This window comes from Astyanax mexicanus, chromosome 3, assembly GCF_023375975.1.
Source record: "Astyanax mexicanus isolate ESR-SI-001 chromosome 3, AstMex3_surface, whole genome shotgun sequence".
Taxonomy (NCBI): domain Eukaryota; kingdom Metazoa; phylum Chordata; class Actinopteri; order Characiformes; family Acestrorhamphidae; genus Astyanax; species Astyanax mexicanus.
The window spans coordinates 5,613,211-5,631,396 of NC_064410.1; the positions used below are offsets into that span (position 1 = coordinate 5,613,211).

General features: G+C 37.0%; 1 protein-coding gene across 2 annotated transcripts; it reads left to right on the forward strand.

Moving 5' to 3' along the window:
- The first annotated feature begins 2,334 nt into the window (after positions 1-2,334).
- Positions 2,335-12,466, forward strand: LOC103044236 (G-protein coupled receptor 183). 2 transcript variants are annotated; one of them, XM_022668059.2, is made up of 2 exons: positions 2,335-2,421; positions 9,714-12,466. In XM_022668059.2, exon 2 carries the CDS (start codon positions 9,748-9,750, stop codon positions 10,684-10,686), a length of 939 nt encoding a protein of 312 aa, XP_022523780.1. In that variant the 5' UTR covers positions 2,335-2,421; positions 9,714-9,747; the 3' UTR covers positions 10,687-12,466. The 2 variants fall into 2 exon arrangements, with proteins under 2 accessions (XP_022523780.1, XP_022523779.1); XM_022668058.2 differs by having other exon boundaries at positions 2,336-2,456.
- Positions 12,467-18,186: the final 5,720 nt, after the last annotated feature.

Consider the following 18,186-nt stretch of genomic DNA (forward strand, 5'->3'; position numbering starts at 1 on the left):
ATAAATGACCAAGTATAATATTTGTGTCTAATTTGTTTAATCAGGTCCTCTTTATCTACTTTTTAGACTTGTGTGTAAATCTGATGATGTTTTAGGTCATATTTATGCAGCTATCCAGAAAATTCAAAAGGACTCACGAACTTTCAAGCACCAGTGTACAACATGTTTTATTCATTCTCCAAGCCTCCAAGTGAACTCAGCTGTGCCATATTTTGGAGAGCTAATGTGATTACGTAATACAACAGTGAACAGGATTATGGAGGCTTATTTAGAGTTGAAGTTAATCCAAAAAGTTTCATAGCAAGTAATATCAGAGCATCTCTGATCTGTTTTGCATCCACAAAACAAGTAAAAAGAAATAATACAGCAGCTACATAATAAAGAACTCTATTGCCTGTTCCCATGCATAACAAAAAAACACAAAAAGGATGGGACAGAATGAAAAATGTGAATAAAAAAAGCCTACTTTGACTTTTATTTAAATAAACCCAAGATATTTCATGATCTGGTCAAACTAATTTGATTTCCCACTTTCTAACACTGATATTTCTTTGTACACAACTATAAAGTTGATTTGGAACAGTTAGTATCAGTCCAATACCCATACTCTCTTTTTCCACAGTTATGGTTTTGTAATGGGTGCAGAATAATGTGTTTTTTTATTTGTCTTGTTAAAAAAAATGCATAGGCAATCTCAATGTACTTTTTTTCAGCAAACCTGCATGATAGAGGTGTACCAATTGATAACAGTCTGGATGGTGTGATCATCTTACCATTGTCTGGAGCACATGGAGAAAGGTCATTTCTTCTGGGGCAGCACTAACCCCGTTTAGGGGGGATCAAAAAGCACCCCTAAAATAAGTCCCTTAAAAAATATGAGACATTAGGCCCATAAAAGGAAGTGGTGAGAATGGGTGTATCAGATAAGGCTCCCACTGCTAATGTGGGAGGAATATTTGGTAGAAATGTTCAGAAATGTGAGACCATTTAAAATATGATGAGATTCTTTGATTTTACCAAATTGAAAACCTCTGGAATATAATCAAGAGGAAGATGGATGATCACAAGCCATCAAACCAAACCAAGCTGAACTGCTTTAATTTTCACACCAGGAGTATAAGGCCTAAAGTTATCCAAAAGCAGAGTGCAAGACTGGTGGAGGAAAACATGCCAAGATGCATGATGGAAACTGTGATTAAAAACCACCAGGGTTATTCCACCAAATATTGATTTCTGAATTCTTCAAGCTTTATGAATCTGCATCTTTTTGGTTATTTCAGCCATTTCTCATTTTCTGCAAATAAATGCTCTAAATGACAATATTTTTATTGGGAATTTGGGAGAAATGTTGTCCGTAGTTTGTAGAATAAAACAACAATGTTCATTTTACTCAAACATCTTTAGCTATAAATAGCAAAATCAGAGAAACTGATTCAGAAACTGAAGTGCTCTCTTATTTTTTTTCCAGAGCTGTATTTGTTCTGATATGACCCACTTCACCCCTTCTGGGAACTGGGAACCTCAATTTCATTTACATTTTCATTTACTTGTTGTTTTTTAAGGGGTTTAAGTGGTAGATCTGGGTTCGTTGGGTGCTCATTACCCATAAAACTCTGATTGTGGTCCATCACAGCTTTACATTGCCTTAAAAAATTGAGACAATAGGTCCATAAATGGAAGTGGTGAGATTGGGCATTGAAAATGAGTTTAGGTTAGCTCTGCTAGCTCTGCTGCCATTGGTCGGTCTGTGTGTCTGCAGTATATTAAAGCCAGTGTTCTAGACTAAGTACTGTCTGCATGTGTATCAGATAATGCTCCCTCAGCTTAGGTGGGAGGAATGTTTGGTAACGATATGTTAACAAAGCACACATTCGATTTGAACAGATTCAAATGTGAATGTAAATGAAACCCAGGCAGATGAGACGCCCAACATGTGAACAGCTTACAGTGACAGAGGACCACAAGGTTCTGGCCAATTAGCAAACCCCACCCCACCCATCATCCAAACTACATCTGTGGGTTACTCACTTTCCACATCATGCATTAGCTAAGTTTAAACTGCCTGAGCCTGAGCCTGAGTCATTCCAGGACTTCCACAGGACTGTTCAACCAATTCCCACTGTTTTCTCTTCTAAATAAACAACAGCTTCAGTCGTGAGAACATGAGAACATGAGAACAACATTCCCACCATGACCTGTGGACCAAAAAACATCTCAGCGGAGAACTCTGATCAAAACAGCGTAGCAGGTGGATCTCCAGGGGTGTGGTCCAGAAGACCTTTCTCGAAAAAGATCCTCCTCCTCCTCCGTTCAGCGAAGTTTATAAAGAAGTCTCGGTTCATAAGTCCATCCAAAAACCCTTCGTCCATCGGACCCTTCCAGGCGGCTGGTGAGGTGGACGTGACGGCAGCTCTCTGCAGAGTAAGGAAGGAGAAGTTTTACTGACTTGCTGACTTGTAAGAGTTTTTTTTTCTTTTTTGATTGATTGATTTAACGTAAATACTGATTATTTGATGAGAGAAATTAGTAGTTAATGAGTTAATATGTTAAATATAGTGAGAGAAATATTTATAGAGAGAGAGTATTTTAATGCTGTTGATCATTGAATTATTGTTAAATATTGACGTAAAAATGTTTTGCAAGCAGATGCAATTGAATAGTGATTAGTTATAAATTTATTAAGCATTAATAACATAGCAATTAATCAACATTATCATTATCTTTAATAACAAGCTTCACGAAAGACTTGAAACGAAATGACTAAGAGTGACACCCAAGTGATTCAATACCATGTGACATGTGATATGTGATGATATGTGTTTATATATTTCGGTCTGTATTTTTAGCCCTGTATTTTTCTCAACTCCTCAGCGTTTTTTTTTTTTTGATGTGCCTAAACCTTGGTTTTCGAGTTCAGCAACGGGTTTTGAAGACCTCATTCCGCATTCAGCAGCAGGAGCTCACTGTTTAAATTATTAGTTAACATCGTAAAACTCTCCGCTGACACAACTCATTAAATCAGCTGTCCATTTTCTCCATTTAACTGTTCGCACAAGTCCCAGGGACCGCGGAATAAAAACATGGCTGATTAAGAGGGCCATCTCCAGAGAGCCTGTTTAGCAAACAGTGGTTGTGTCAGCCCCAGGCTGGATCAGAAGGGGAGGAGATGGGGCAGGTGTAGGGCCCTGGAGGGACCCACAGTGCCCCAGACGGACCAGAGGTTCAAGGAAAGCTCAGCAGTGTACAGGGCAGCGTTTGAGTATAAAAGGCTGGGATGCTTTTGTTTTCTGAATATGTAATTAATCCCCAATCGATGACGTGCTGCATAACTGATTATTATACAACAGTTAGTTCCGACCTCCCAATCTGATATTTGCGATAACAGCACGGCCTTCTCACGCTAAATCCCTATCACTCCGCGGACGCATTGCTGAGTAACAGCCAGAGGTGGAAAAAGTACTGAAAAATTGTAATTAAGTAAAAGTACCTTTACTTTGCTAAAATTCTACTCAAGTAAAAGTAAAAGTATCCATCTAAAAATCTACTCGAGTAAAAGTAAAAAAGTACTCAATTTAAAATATACTTTGAGTAAAAGTTACATAGTTACTTTTAATTATTTTGCATTGCATGAGGACGTTATTAATTAATATATTTTTTTATTCAGACAATTGTTTTTTTTCCAGCATTTTATTTTTTACTTTTTACTCAGTAATCGGGAGTTTTCCAATGTAGCAAAGTAGATTACTTGTGTCAAAATGTACTTGAGCAAAAGTAAAATTACCTATTTAAAAAAACTACTTCAGAAATTACAAATTACTCATAAAATCTACTCAATTACAGTAACTTGAGTAAATGTAATTCATTACTTTACACCTCTGGTAACAGCATATACACTCTGTAAAGTTTAGTTGGGTTGCATTTGATGGAAGGGTGGCTGTCTTGATGCCGTGTCCATTAAAACACAGAAGGATTAACAGACTTCAACTGATGCAGTTTATTCACAGTGTCTTTCACAATGATGCAGATGCATGCAGATGCATGGATGGACAGTAGTTAATGCATGGCTGAGGAAAGGATGGATGGAGGAAGGAAGGTGATGGATGAAAGACGGTAGTGGGTTGATAGAGGGAGATATAGGATGGATGGATGTATATACAGGATGGATGGTTTATCTACAAATAAACAAAATATATAAGGACCAGTAAAACAATACAAACAATGCAACAAAGGAACTACAAACCAAGTAAGCAAATAGAAACAATCGATCAAAATGGACAAATTAACATAAATGGATAAAGTAACAAATCAGAAAACTTACACAAACACACATCCAATGGAAGCTCAGTCCTCAATCCAAAAAGGTACAAATCCTCACACCATGCCAAACAAAGAAAATAAACATGGCCGACAGTGACATTTTAAACTCTAAGCCTCGCCTTATCCTGCTGCAAAGGATTATGGTCTTTGTAGTTTACCTGCTCCCAGGGAATTTCCAACACACGCAAGACATTTTTGAATTATCACCTCCAGCAGGAGCAGCAGCAGCATTAGCATTAGCTTAGCACAGGCTAGCGCCCAGCCAAGGCACGCTTACCCGCTGCCAACAGCGCTGCCTCGCTAATCCATCAGTCACCTCAGCCTAGGGCTGCAACTAATGATTATTTTGGTAGTCGACTAATCTGATGATTATTTTCTCGATTAGTTGATTAGTCAACGATTATTTCTGCCATGTCCTCCATCTCTAAAAATGATAAAAACAGCTAAACATGAGATTTAAAATGAGCATTTAAATGTCTGGATGTTTGATATTTAGCGACTAACTATGTAATCTGTTGTGTTTGGGGACTTTTGGAGACTAAGACTAAGTTGAGTGTAAACTGTGTGAGTGAGACATTTATCCATCTCCTATTGCGGTTCTGTTTCCAAAACTGCCGATTATATCGACTAATCGTTGAAGCCCTACCTCAGCCGCAGTCTGATAGCCGGAAAGGTAACCAGCCAGGCTAAGCTAAGCTAAGCTAATGCTGAGCTAAAACATGCTAGGCTAACCTAAACAAAGTCCTGCTAGCTAGCTAACCAACACCACTCAGCAAAACAAGCAGAAATGCTCACAATGCGCACAGCTTTCACATGAATACTGACTTCACAGAGCAGGAGAGGAGAGTTTCACCATTATTTCACGATCCTAACGTTTACCGAACCCCATAATCCCCAATTTTGATTTCAAGCTAACGTTCATGGTGTTAACCATGTATAAACCATACGCCATTTTGTAGTTCGGGTTCTGTTACAGTTCACTTGTTGTGGAAATACTTACAGTCCGTATTAAAGCATATTTATTATCAATTTTTTGAAGGTCTTTTATATTCTTTATTCATTTTGTAAAAATAAAACTGTTGTATAAAAGCAATAGAACACTTGAGGTCGTGTGTTATCAAGAATAACATCACAGCCTTCTAATCTACACTCCCTCTCATGTTCTGTTTCTTAAATAAAGCACTGAATGGGTCACTGCTTTTCCCACAAACGCTGTTGCACCACTGGAGATATTTGGAGATATTTAGATTGTTTGTTCAAAACAGGTTTTGATCATATTTATCATATTTAAAGTATTCATTAACCCGCTTTAGAAGATAAGCTTTGTTCTTTGTATATTAGTTGTATTTTGCGTCATGTTGTGACAAGTGGGGCTATTTGAGAGGAGCAGTTGCCTTTCACATTTTAATAGCTTGAAATTAAGGCCTAATTATGCATCATTGTGTGTTATAAATATAGAGCGAGCTTTGTGTTAATGAATAGCTCTTTCAGTCTTTTCAAGAATGGATTCGTTAAGGTGTTTTCTTTAATGAACTCTCCTGTCGTGTTCATATTTATCAACTAGTTTCGTGTTTCTGGTTCAAATTGATTTATATTAATGTATATCACTGCTGTACACAGAAAAAAAAACATGTTTCAAGTTTTCTAGTCTTTTAGTTTACTTCATATTGTGTGATAATTACATGATAAAAGGACAACTTGGATAAATGACTTGGAATTTAATATTAACTTTCATCAGATGTTTTTAGATGGTGTTTACCTTAAAGCTGTGGGAATATATCTATATATTTGGACAGTGAAAATATATTAACATATTCATGGGTGTGGTCCAGTAAGAATTTTCTCAAGAAGATCATCCTCCTCTTCTCTTGGATATCTCTTATTCCTCTGCGTTCAGCAAAGATTTTAAAGAAGTCTCTCTTAATAAGTCCGTTCAAAAACCCTTGATCTATCAGACCCTTCCAGGCTGGTGGATGTGGCGGGTTGATAATTAGGTCTAATTATGCATCATTTTGTGCTATAAAAATAGAGCGAGCTTTGTGTTAATGAATAGCTCTTTCAGTCTTCTCAAGAATGGATTCATTAAGGTGTTTTATTTAATGAACTCTCCTGCCGTGTTCATATTTATCAACTAGTTTTGTGTTTCTGGTTCAAATTTAAATGGACAGGCCCATTAAAATAGATAATAAATTCAAAGGAAAACGTGTGTCTCGAGTTTTGCCATCTTTTAGTTTATATAGTGTGGTAAAGCCTATGCTTGTTAAATGAACTTACCACAGTATTGTAAAAAAAAAAAAAAATCTTTCTTTAAACTTTCTTACACACCCTGTGACCACAAGGTGTGTCGTGATGCTCATTGCTATCTTACATCCAACCAGAAGTCTATTCTTATGCCTTCCAGTTGTGCCGTTTAAATCGCGACAGAGTTTGTAAATATACAGTATTGTGCAAATGTTTTAGGCACCTGTGGGAATTTCAGAAAAGAAAAAGCTTTAATAAGTGTTTATAAGCTCATTAAAACACCAGCAATACATACATACAGCAAATATACAAAAAGCAGAACTTTTACAGCCCTGATTTCATTAAAACATCTCCTAATCTCTCCTCCTCATCTGAGTTTAATAGAGTTATTTCTAGTTCTCATCATATTAATCAACACCTGGTTTGGTAAATTACTGGTAAATGTGGTGAATCAGGTGAGCTGCTGACGGAACTGAACATAATATACACATGCTGGCTGAGGAGCATCCAGGAGAAATCTGTAATCTGGAACTATTACACTTTGTTTTTTAGCTTTAGGCTCACAGGATATAACATACTTAGTGAAAAATGAGAATTTCTCGTTGCATTTAACTGTATGTATGGTTATTTGCATCTGTTCAAAACATATGTGGAGCTTTTTTCAGGGTTAAAACTCTAAACATTTATGAAATAAAGGGATTAGTGTAATTTGCTTTGGTGCCGAAAACTTTTGCACAGTACTGTATGTTTTACAAGAAAAAAAGTTCACAGAGGAAAGAGGCTCTGTGAATGTGTAGTTTACTAAAAGATTAAAAAGTATTTTATATTCTTAAGTACAACTTACTTAATTGTACTAGTCGGGAGAACACATTTCTTTTTATACTTATTATTTTTTTTTATTTAATAAAGTGGATCGCCTTCGATCTGATCTTCAGAAAAATCGTAATTGCTGTTTTTGCATTCACACTAAGAAAAGTAAGTACAGATTTGTACTTAAAAGAGTACAAAGCTTGTCGCTGGGGCTGTATCTTATATTGAGGTACAAAAAAGGACCTTTCAGTGAAAGTCCTTTTTTGTACCCATGGTTTTTGTGCCAGTAAAGATTATAAAGATTATAAACATTATCATCAACTGAATATGGCTCAAAAACTTGATGATCTAAAATTGTCTGGCTTTCAAATAAAAAATGTGCAATTAAAGTATATATAGTTTATTAGTGCAGTGATACAGAATACTGAATGTACCCTTTGGCTGCAGGTTAAATGGTACAAATTTGTACTTATAGCTGTTAGAAATGACTTTGTACTTCAGACGGAACAAAGCTGACCCTGTAAAGACCAATATTGTACCTCTGAGGGGACAATTATGAAGAGTGTACCTTCGAGTACAAAAAAGTACTCATATCGTACGTCTGTTTTTTAGAGTGTTAAATAACGGTGTCTCTTCCCACCTGAGCTGTTTAAAAGTACACTGTGTGACAGTGAAGAACTGGGATGATTCACACTACGCTGGTCCGCTGTGTCCACAGGTGTGTTTGTGTGTGTTCTGTGTATTTGTGCAGGGACCGGTCCCCTGCGGGACTTGGCAAAGGCTTGCTGGATAACAGAATAACAGCCCTGAGGGGCAGACGCTCCGGTCTCCAGACACTCTCAGCTGTTTGCAGCCTCTGATTTATTTGTCTGACAGTGAAACGTGACGCTGAGATCCACAAACCTCTTCTCAGGTGTGTGAGCACACAGTGATTATCGGACATCTGCCTCAGATGTTCTGGGCAAAATGACACTTATCACTAAGTGAAAGAAATCAGTGGTCCTAATGGTCATTCCCTGTGTTTGTGAGCTTTAAAATTAGATGTAGCACTTCAGAGAACAGGGAATCAGATTACCTTTGTGGTGAAGAGCTGGTGGTTGGTGGGTCCTCCATACCAAACATCGTCTAAAAGAAAGAGTCTTTCTTGGGGAGAAAATTAATAATTTGTAGAGTTATGTATAGTTTATGTATAGTAATTGTTTGTTCTTCCATTAAAATCATGTACAGCTTTGGAAAAAAAATATGAGACCACTTAAAATGATGATTTTCTTTTATTTTACCAAATAAAAAAAAACTCTGGAATATAATCAAGAGGAAGATGGATGATCACAAGTCATCAAACCAAACTGAACTGCTGTTGAAATTTTTGCACCAGGAGTAAAGGCATAAAGTTATCCAAAAGCAGTGTGTAAGACTGGAGGAGGAGAACATGTGCCAAGATGCAGGAAAATTGTTTAAAAACCAGGGTTATTCGACCAAATATTGATTTCTGAACTCTTAAAACTTTATGAATATGAACTTGTTTTCTCTGCTTCTTCTTTTTTGTTCTTCCACCCATTTCTCATTTTCTGCAAATAAATGCTCTAAATGACTATAATATTTTTATTTGGAAGTTGGGAGAAATATTGTCCGTAGTTTATAGAATAAAACAAAAATGTTCATTTTACTCAAACATACACCTATAAACAGCAAAATCATTTTTTGTTGATGATGACGATGATTATGATGATAAAACATCACGAGAAAACAGGTTGAGTATGCAGGATAACAACTCTACTATGTAAAACTCCCAACATACTCAGATACAATGTGTATGAGTCAATGAAGTCCATGATAATAATTCTCTATTAGATGCAACCCCAAACTAGAGGTTAACTTCATTTCATGAAGAAAAAAGGTCTACTAATGAGATAACAAATTATGATAATTAATTGTGTGATGTCAACAGGTGATCGTAATCGTGATTTGATACGAAAGCAGACAAAACTAAATAAGGCTAAGTAAAGGAGTTGGGGAGTAAAGATAAACAGTTTGTAAAAAAAAAATTGAGAAGAAAATATTGTAATGTTTAAAAACATTACAACATGTTCCTCAAGAAGGATTGGAAGGAATTAGCATTTTTTTCCCCACTACATCCCATAATATCATTAATCCATTCAGTTGTTCGGAAGGAATTTGGTACAAAGCATCCCGAAATGCAAGAATGGATGTCATTTAATAATGTGATGAATTAGATCAGTCGTAAATGTGAGGAACACCGTTTTTTATGTATTATATATTCTATGTGTCTTTTTTTTGGATTTGTTATTAATACGTATTTCCAATATGTCTGCTTTGTATCTTAGAACCTTGAACGGTCGGATCACCTCCACTGAAGCCATGTGGAGCCGATACAGCTTCTACCCCAGAACCAACAACACCCTCGACCCTACTTCAGCTCCAGAGTTGTCCAATACCACACACAAGCACTTCAGTGTGTTTGATGGCTGTGAGACCATGGAGGCGGGCATCATCTTTGATCTGGTTTTCCAGTCCTTTAATATAATAATCGGATTTCCGGCCAACGTCCTGGTCTTAGCCATCCTTATCCGCAACCGGAACGAGCCCACCACTTCCGACATCTTCCTGGGCTGCTTGGCATTCATGGATGCCTACTTTGGGCTCATGGTTCCCGTAAGCTTCCTCAACCTCTACTACTGGCAGAGCAAACAAGGCTGGATGGCGCTGAAGTTTTCCTACGGTGTGAAGGACACCAGTGGACCGCTGTTCCTCTCGTGCATCTGCCTGGACCGCTTTGTGGCCGTGCTCTTTCCCATAGCCTTTGGACAACTCAAGGACAACAAGTACAGGATCGGTCTGTCCATTTTTGTCCTTTGTCTCACTTTCGCTTATGCCGCGGCGAAAACCGTCGGAGGCCTCCCGAACTTCGAGAAGGTTTTCACGGGTGAGATCCTGGCCATCTTTGCCTGGATGGTGGTGTGCAACCTGGCCATTCTTTCGGCACTAAAGCGCTCGCGGGGAGCAGGGAAAGACGAGATGCATCCCATGAAGAAAAAGGCCTTCAAGATGGTGCTGTCTCTTCTGGCTATTATCGTCTGCAACTACTTACCTCTGGTGGCTCTGTTCCCCTTCCAGGATCACTACACTCCACTGGACTTCACCTGCTACGTTCAGCCCGTGGGTTACGCCTTCCTGAACATCAGCAGCACCATCCAGCCCCTCGTCTACCTGTCACGCCTGGAGAAGCTGCCTTTCCTCCCTGAGTCTGTGCAGAAGGTTATCTGCTGCAAATTTAAAAAAGAGAACTCTGCAGCTTAAAGGATTGAGCGAGGGTTCCCCACAGGACTGAGGGTGTGGTTTCAGAAGATGAGTAGTTGAAAAGATAAAGATTAATGGGAGATCTCTAGTACAGTGGATCTCTAGAATATGGGATGATATTTTATATTTATTTTATTGGGTACGTTTCATATCAATAGTTTATAGCAGGGTCAGATGTGGGACAGATGTGGCATGCAAGCATGAAACATCTGCGCCGTGAGGTTGTTTGAACTATAATGAACAATTATGAAAAAATTAATAAATAAATAAATAAAATGCTTCTCTGGCGAGCTTTTGTTTATATCCCTCCCCTGTCTCTCTCTGTCGCGCTTGCCGTGACTTTAGTTTCCGCCCTTTCTTGTTTTTCCGCCTGTTCTTAAGCTGCGTTTCTCCTCTGCTGTGTCCCAATTCACTAGCCAAGGGAGTGGTAGTATATTGGGCCGCGACCCTGAAGACACGGGTTTGATCCATCATAAGGAGCGGTGTGCTGCTTTGAATTCAACTGTTCTGCAATTGGGTTCAACAACCCTCTGGGCTGGAGAGCTACTAGTCTGTAGCACTACATCCCATTGCACTTCATTTTGCAAAACAGTGAACTGCCATTACAATGTTTGGAATAAAAAAGATTGCTAAAATACAAGCTGCCATCTTGTTTGCAGTTGCACAGTAGATAAAAAATTAGAGCCATAGCATGTGCAGTAGAGATGGGAGGCAAGGCCATGTAACTGCATAAACCCTGCCCGTATTTCTTATGCTTCTTTCAAATCGTGTCTTGAGATACGATCTCTTCTCTGATCTTAATTGATAATAGTAAAACATATCAGACTCACTCTAGTGGATGAATTGCCATGGTAATCAGGTACCAAGAGTTTTTAGTTAACTGGGAAAATCACCAGTGAGCTGGAATTTACTAAAGGAAACTCTGAAGCTCGGCTCACTGGGATAACTTAATCATTTTAAACTTTTTAGTTTCTAATTACCAGTGATGGTATAGTTACTTTGAAAAAGTAATCCGATTACTGATTACTGATTACTCCTTTAAAAAGTAACTTAGTTACTTTATGGATTACTTGATTTTAAAAGTAACTAAGTTACTTTACAAGTTACTTTATTAGTGACTTTCAGCAGCTGCAGACACCACCTCCTGCCGCCTTAACATAAACATTATAACCAGTTTTGCCAATACTCCCTTTATTGGAAAATGCATTTTTAACAGCAACAATTTATCTCTATTAAGTTGAACTATTTCCTAAAAAAATAAGTTTTTTTTAATAAAAATAAAAAATTAACTTTACATAAATATTTTTTTTATAAAAAATAAAATATGGTCTTTCTTGATTTTACTAAACATAAATACTTGTTTTTATAAAAAATATATAAAATAAAGAAAGTCTTTCTTGACCTGACATATTTAACACTGTAAAACTGAACATTGAACTTGTTGTTCTCTGCAGGGCAGCAAGGAGTGGTTTTATAAAACAGAACCGTGTATATGGTCTAGACCAAGGATCACATATTTGCAGACTGCGGTCTGGGTCCGGACCTACTGAGAAGGATTTAATTCTGACAGTGTTCATTTGAAGCACCGGAACTTTTCTTCCCTTTATAAAGAGATAGTGAGCGGAAAACGGGCGGAAAACGAAAACGGGCGGAAACTAAAGACACGCCGAGCGCGCGAGAGAGAGACAGGGGAGAAAGCGAGACGCGTGTGATTGGGGAAGAGCGGAGGGGGAATGGGTAAGGGAGCGGTGTGTGTGTGTGTGTGTGTGTGGAGAGAGAGAGAGAGACAGAGAGAGAGAGTAACGCACAGTGACTTAAATAAGTAACTTTAATCTGATTACTGGATTGGAAATAGTAACGCGTTAGATTACTGACATCACTGCTAACTACCACCAGAAAGCCTATGATTGTTTTAAATGAGATTTAAAATTAGTTTATCTTTTTTATTTCATTTTTTTTATTATGTTTTTATTTATATTTGCACGTTCCTAGTTTATTATTATTAATTTTATCATTTTACTTTACATTTACTATTATTATCTTTTTCTTCATTTTATATTTGATAAATTTTTAAATTTTTTATGTGTCAATTTTTATGGTCTTTTTAAAAATGTGCTATTTTTTTTCTTTTAACGTATATATTTTATTCATGTATATTAAATGTCGGTTTAAGTTTTGCATTTCTTTTTATTTATTTATTTATTTTCCTTATTATTTCTAATTACTTATTAAATATTTTCAATCCCTTTTACACTGTAAATGCATTGTAAATGAGGGTCACCTTCAATGTTTTCCGGAGTGAAAATAAAGGTTGCGCTGCAGTAACTCTGTGTTGGCTGCTTATTAAAAAAAATACTTGAATGAAATCATAGAAATGACTAAATTCATTTCTACAAATTGTATACACCTGACCATCACTTTCAAAATATAATTATTACACAAAAATAATATATTTTTTATATATTTGTGTTCTGGTTGAGTTGGCGGAAATTTTATTAATTAAACAAATGTAGTATATGGTACTTAGAAAAACTATTTTGTAAATAATATATATACTGAACAGCAGTTCAAAGATTTGTGGGAAAAGTGGGATTGTGGCGCCATCATGTGTTTCTTATTACTCATAAGTATATTTTCGAACTCTTAAAACTTTATGAATATGAACTTGCATTTCTTTGCATTATTTGAGGTCTGAAAGCTCTGCATATGTTTTGCTGTTTCAGCAGTTTATCTCTCTTTTTTACTTTATATTTAGTGACCTTTCCTAATTTAATGAGGACAACTGGGTAAAAATAAAATTCATATGATAATGTTTACAATGTCTTGTAAAAAGTTTGTACACATGAGTGTTCTTTGGGGTTAATTTGACCCCAGACTGTTTTATGTGTATAAAAAACCTACAAAATAGCATTTTACACACATTTGTGTTGGATGATGTAAAGGTCACTATAACATGCAATTTTATAATCTTCAAAAAAGTTTACAGCCCTAACCTAAATACCCATAATCATAGTAGTGCGATAACCATAACTGTCTTAAATATGGTTCCTACAAAATTCCAGTAAGACATCTATTTTCAATTTGATTATTTGATTATTATTTGATATATGGACATATGCAGACATTTCACAAAAAAAATAAAAATAAATATATATATATATATTTTTGTTTTTTGTGATTTCACAAATCATATATATATATAAATGTGTACCTACAGTTGGTCATTCTTTTTATTTTTTAAATATTAATAATACTAACTAAATCATTTTGTCCACTATTAATAATGCTAAATGTACATTTTAGGCACAATTTATAAAAAAAAATAAATAACTGACTCCCAGCCCAACCCACACAAATCTGCTAATGGAGTAAGCTAATTTTTCTTGGTAAAATTTCTTAATCTCAAAAACCTGAAAATCAGTTGTAATTTGGGCACAATAAAAACATTATTCATAAATTATTAATATTATTATTTTTTTATTATTATTATTCAAAAATAAGCAAAATAATCTCACATTGTTGTTGATAAATAAAGATTAAGTACATTTATTTTTTTAAGATTTAGAAGATGGTACAGGTACAGATTTACAGCTGGTCAGGATGCTCTCGATGTAAAAAGTAGAACGCTGATTAGCCGAGTGAAGCTGAGTTGCTAGCGTGCTACCTAGCTAACTGCTCAGCTACTGGGCCCACACTAGCTAGCTATCTAGCTAACTGCTGATCTTTGGGCAGACACTAGCTAGCTATCTAGCTAACTGCTGATCTATGGGCCCGTGCTAGCGAGCTACAAGCTAACAGCTCAGCTACTGGGCCCACACTAGCTAGCTATCTAACTAACTGCTGATCTATGGGCAGACACCAGCTAGCTATCTAGCTAACTGCTGATCTATGGGCCCGTGCTAGCGAGCTACAAGCTAACTGCTCAGCTACTGGGCCCACACTAGCTAGCTATCTAACTAACTGCTGATCTATGGGCAGACACTAGCTAGCTATCTAGCTAACTGCTGATCTATGAGCCCGCAGTAGCGAGCTATTAGCTAACAGCTCGGCTACTGGGGCCGGCAGCCCTCTCCTCTTTTTTTTATTTTGTTCATCTTTAAACCACACTCCTCCTCTACTTCCTCTGTGCAGGCCTTAATTGACCATAATCACATCAATTTGTCTTTGGCTTTCCGCTCTTATTTCCTGTATATAGGCCATAATTTTCTTCTTCTCTTCGTCCAGCATCTGCCACCTTCTCTGTATCTGGGCTTTCATTTCCTTCACCTTCATTTCAGTCTCCCTCCCTGTTTTCTTTACACTGGCCCTTAGTTCACTAAGCTCCATCTCAGCCGTCTTCCTTATTCTCTCTTTCATGTCCCTCTGTACTTCCATCAGCTCTGCTGTAGCCTGCTTCTGTTCAAGCAGTGGGAGCTCCTGGGCAGAAGAGGCCGCTGTTGCCCCAGAGGTGGAAGCCAGTGGGAGCTCCTGGGCAGAAGAGGCCACTGTTGCCCCAGAGGTGGAAGCCAGTGGGAGCTCCTGGGCAGAAGAGGCCACTGTTGCCCAGAAGGTGGAAGCCAGTGGGAGCTCCTGGGCAGAAGAGGCCACTGTTGCCCCAGAGGTGTAAGCCAGTGGGAGCTCCTGGGCAGCAGAGGCCGCTGTTGCCCAAGAGGTGGAAGCCAGTGGGAGCTCCTGGGCAGAAGAGGCCGCTGTTGCCCCAGAGGTGGAAGCCTTTTCAGCAAAGTAGCTCTCCTTCACACGCCGCAGCCTCTCAGCGAGCGCGCGGTCTTTCCTCTTCACCTCCGCAGTGATCCGGCGTTGCTTTTCGAGCTCTTCCTCGATCTTTTTGAACTCATGCCGCCGCTCCTCCGCTGTGCTCTGGAAAAAGTACGTCATGCGGTACAGCTGCGACGCCTCGGCGTCCACTAGTTTCTTGGCCCGCTTCACGCGCTCCTCAATCGTCCTCACCGACCGGACCAGGTCGCTCATCACCGGCTCGGTCCTGCCGATCTCCTCCTGTACCAACTGCATTCTCTGACGATGTTCGCGCGTGCTGTGATGCTGAGATCTGCCGAGCTTCTGTGCGTGTGCGTTTACATACTAGAGGCGAGCTGTGATGTCATATATATGCTTCCGTGACGTCACGCCTCGGACGGTGCAGCGTTGTGTATGTGACATACTCACAACTGCTCCAGTTCAGCCTCGTCTATAGAAGTTCAGGCTGTATAATGCCCCTCAAATAATAAGATATTAACATTAATAATTATTATTTAAATGCAAGACCACAGTGCAGGCTATAATCATAATACAGGAAAAAACAATGTAATAATTATAATAATAATAACAACAACAACAATAATAATAATAAAAAATAATAATAATTGTATTTATTTTATTATTATTCTTTTTTTTTTACAGTTGAGATTCTTCAAGTCAGACAAAAATGCACAAAGGTGACGTTTAAATAATTTGCCTTACTTTGAAAAAAAAAAAACAGACAGGTGCTATTATGTAAACTGATAAATGATAAATGATAATGATAAATCTGTTTATCTACCTTAAAATAGAAACGTGCCCCTCATCAACCGCAGTGGTGGTTTCATGCTTGTGCAGAATGATCTTTTGAGGTGAAGAAGAACGAGATGTTTCTTATGATTTCATCATTTTAGAAACTAAATCACATTTGTTTTATTTATTTGTTCAAAGAGAAGTACAGTCCTCTAATGGTCAGTGTAACATTTATGTTTGAGGCTAAATGCAAAAATATATATATTTTTCTTTTTTTAATGTAGTGTACAATAAAAAAAAATTCATCCATTTTTCCAATTTTAGTTTTTTCATCTTTGCACATCACAATTGTATTTTCAGGAAAAATGAAATAATGAATCTTATGCCATCAGATTTGTGTTATAAGATACAAAAATGTACAAATCTAAAAATCAAGAGAAGAATCGCCTTTTCATTTCTCTAGAAATGTATTTGCCAAAGGCTGAAATGAAAAACTATATAACTGAAAAATTGAATGAAAAGCATTTCTTTATCACTCTACTGAATGAAAAAAAATAATGTTTTATACCCAAATTCTATTTTTAAATGTAGCTTGATAGGGGTCAAAACATTAAACTGCTAATTATTACACTTACACACACCCTCTAATAATCCTGACTAACCAGTTCTTATTATATACGTCAGCGCAGCTGATACTGTGAATATTTTTAAACAGTTTTAGTCCTGCCATTTTTTCATTTCTTTAAAAATTATTTAAATACTAAAAAAAAAAAATCGATTGTTCATTTTGTTTTATTTAGCTAGATATTTTTGTGTTTCTGAAGAAGAGACATTAGTTATTTTATAACACATTGGGCAGTGCTGTGAACTGCATTGTGAATATTTGAATCTGTCTAAAATATTTAGTTACACTTTTAATTAAATTTCTTTCTTGAATATAAAATCAAATAATGACTCTGTTTTTTCTGTTTGCAAACCCCAAACTAAAATGCAGCAGCTATGGTGTGACAATCACAATTACACACAGCATTATTTTTTAAAATGATGAATAATCAATAAATGTCCCATGGCATTTCGGTGTATTTAGATTAAACCTAAGATTTTAAAAGCCAGTAGGTATAAGCCGTATCCTGCTGGGGGCAATTAAACTCTGAGATTACATACTAGTACTGTGTAGTCTTCCTTCATTAGCGAGCGTATCATCATTGTAATGTAAGGTACTAGAAGGTAATTCTAAATACAGAGTGATTCGGACTTGGTGCTGTATAATTCTGCTGCACTGATAAGCAGATTAGTAATAAAGATCTCCCTGCTTAAGTCTCTCGATACTTTACAAAGATATTAACGCTAATAGTAAGCCCGGTGTAAGACAGACAGAGGTTGAAGGAAAAGCCTTTAAAGTTTCTGCAGCATCTGCAAGTAATCACCATCACTATTACCTGCTTTGTCAGTTTGACACAGAATTTATAGTGGAGAAAAAATCCAAAAATAGACATCTTCACCGTGCCATAATATCCAGTCTTCTGTGAGATTTTCTTACATACAGCTCTGGAAAAAATTAAGAGACCACTTTAGTTTCTGAATCAGTTTCTCTGATTTTGCTATTTATAGGTTTATGTTTGAGTAAAATGAACATTGTTGTTTTATTCTATAAACTACAAACAACATTTCTCCCAAATTCCAAAATAAAAATATTGTCATTTAGAGCATTTATTTGGAGAAAATGAGAAATGGCTGGTTTATAATCACAGCTTTTATGCATCTTGGCATCATGTTCTCCTCCACCAGTCTTGCACACTGCTTTTGGACAACTTTATGCTGCTTTACTCCTGGTGCAAAAATTCACACGGATCAGCTTGGTTTGATGGCTTGTGATCATCCATCTTACTCTTGAGGTTTTCAATTTGATAAAATCAAAGAAATTTATCATTTTTAAGTAGTCTCTTGTTTTTCAGATTTATACTTTGGTTTATTTTAAGATAGATAGATAGAATAGATTTTCTTAATCCATAC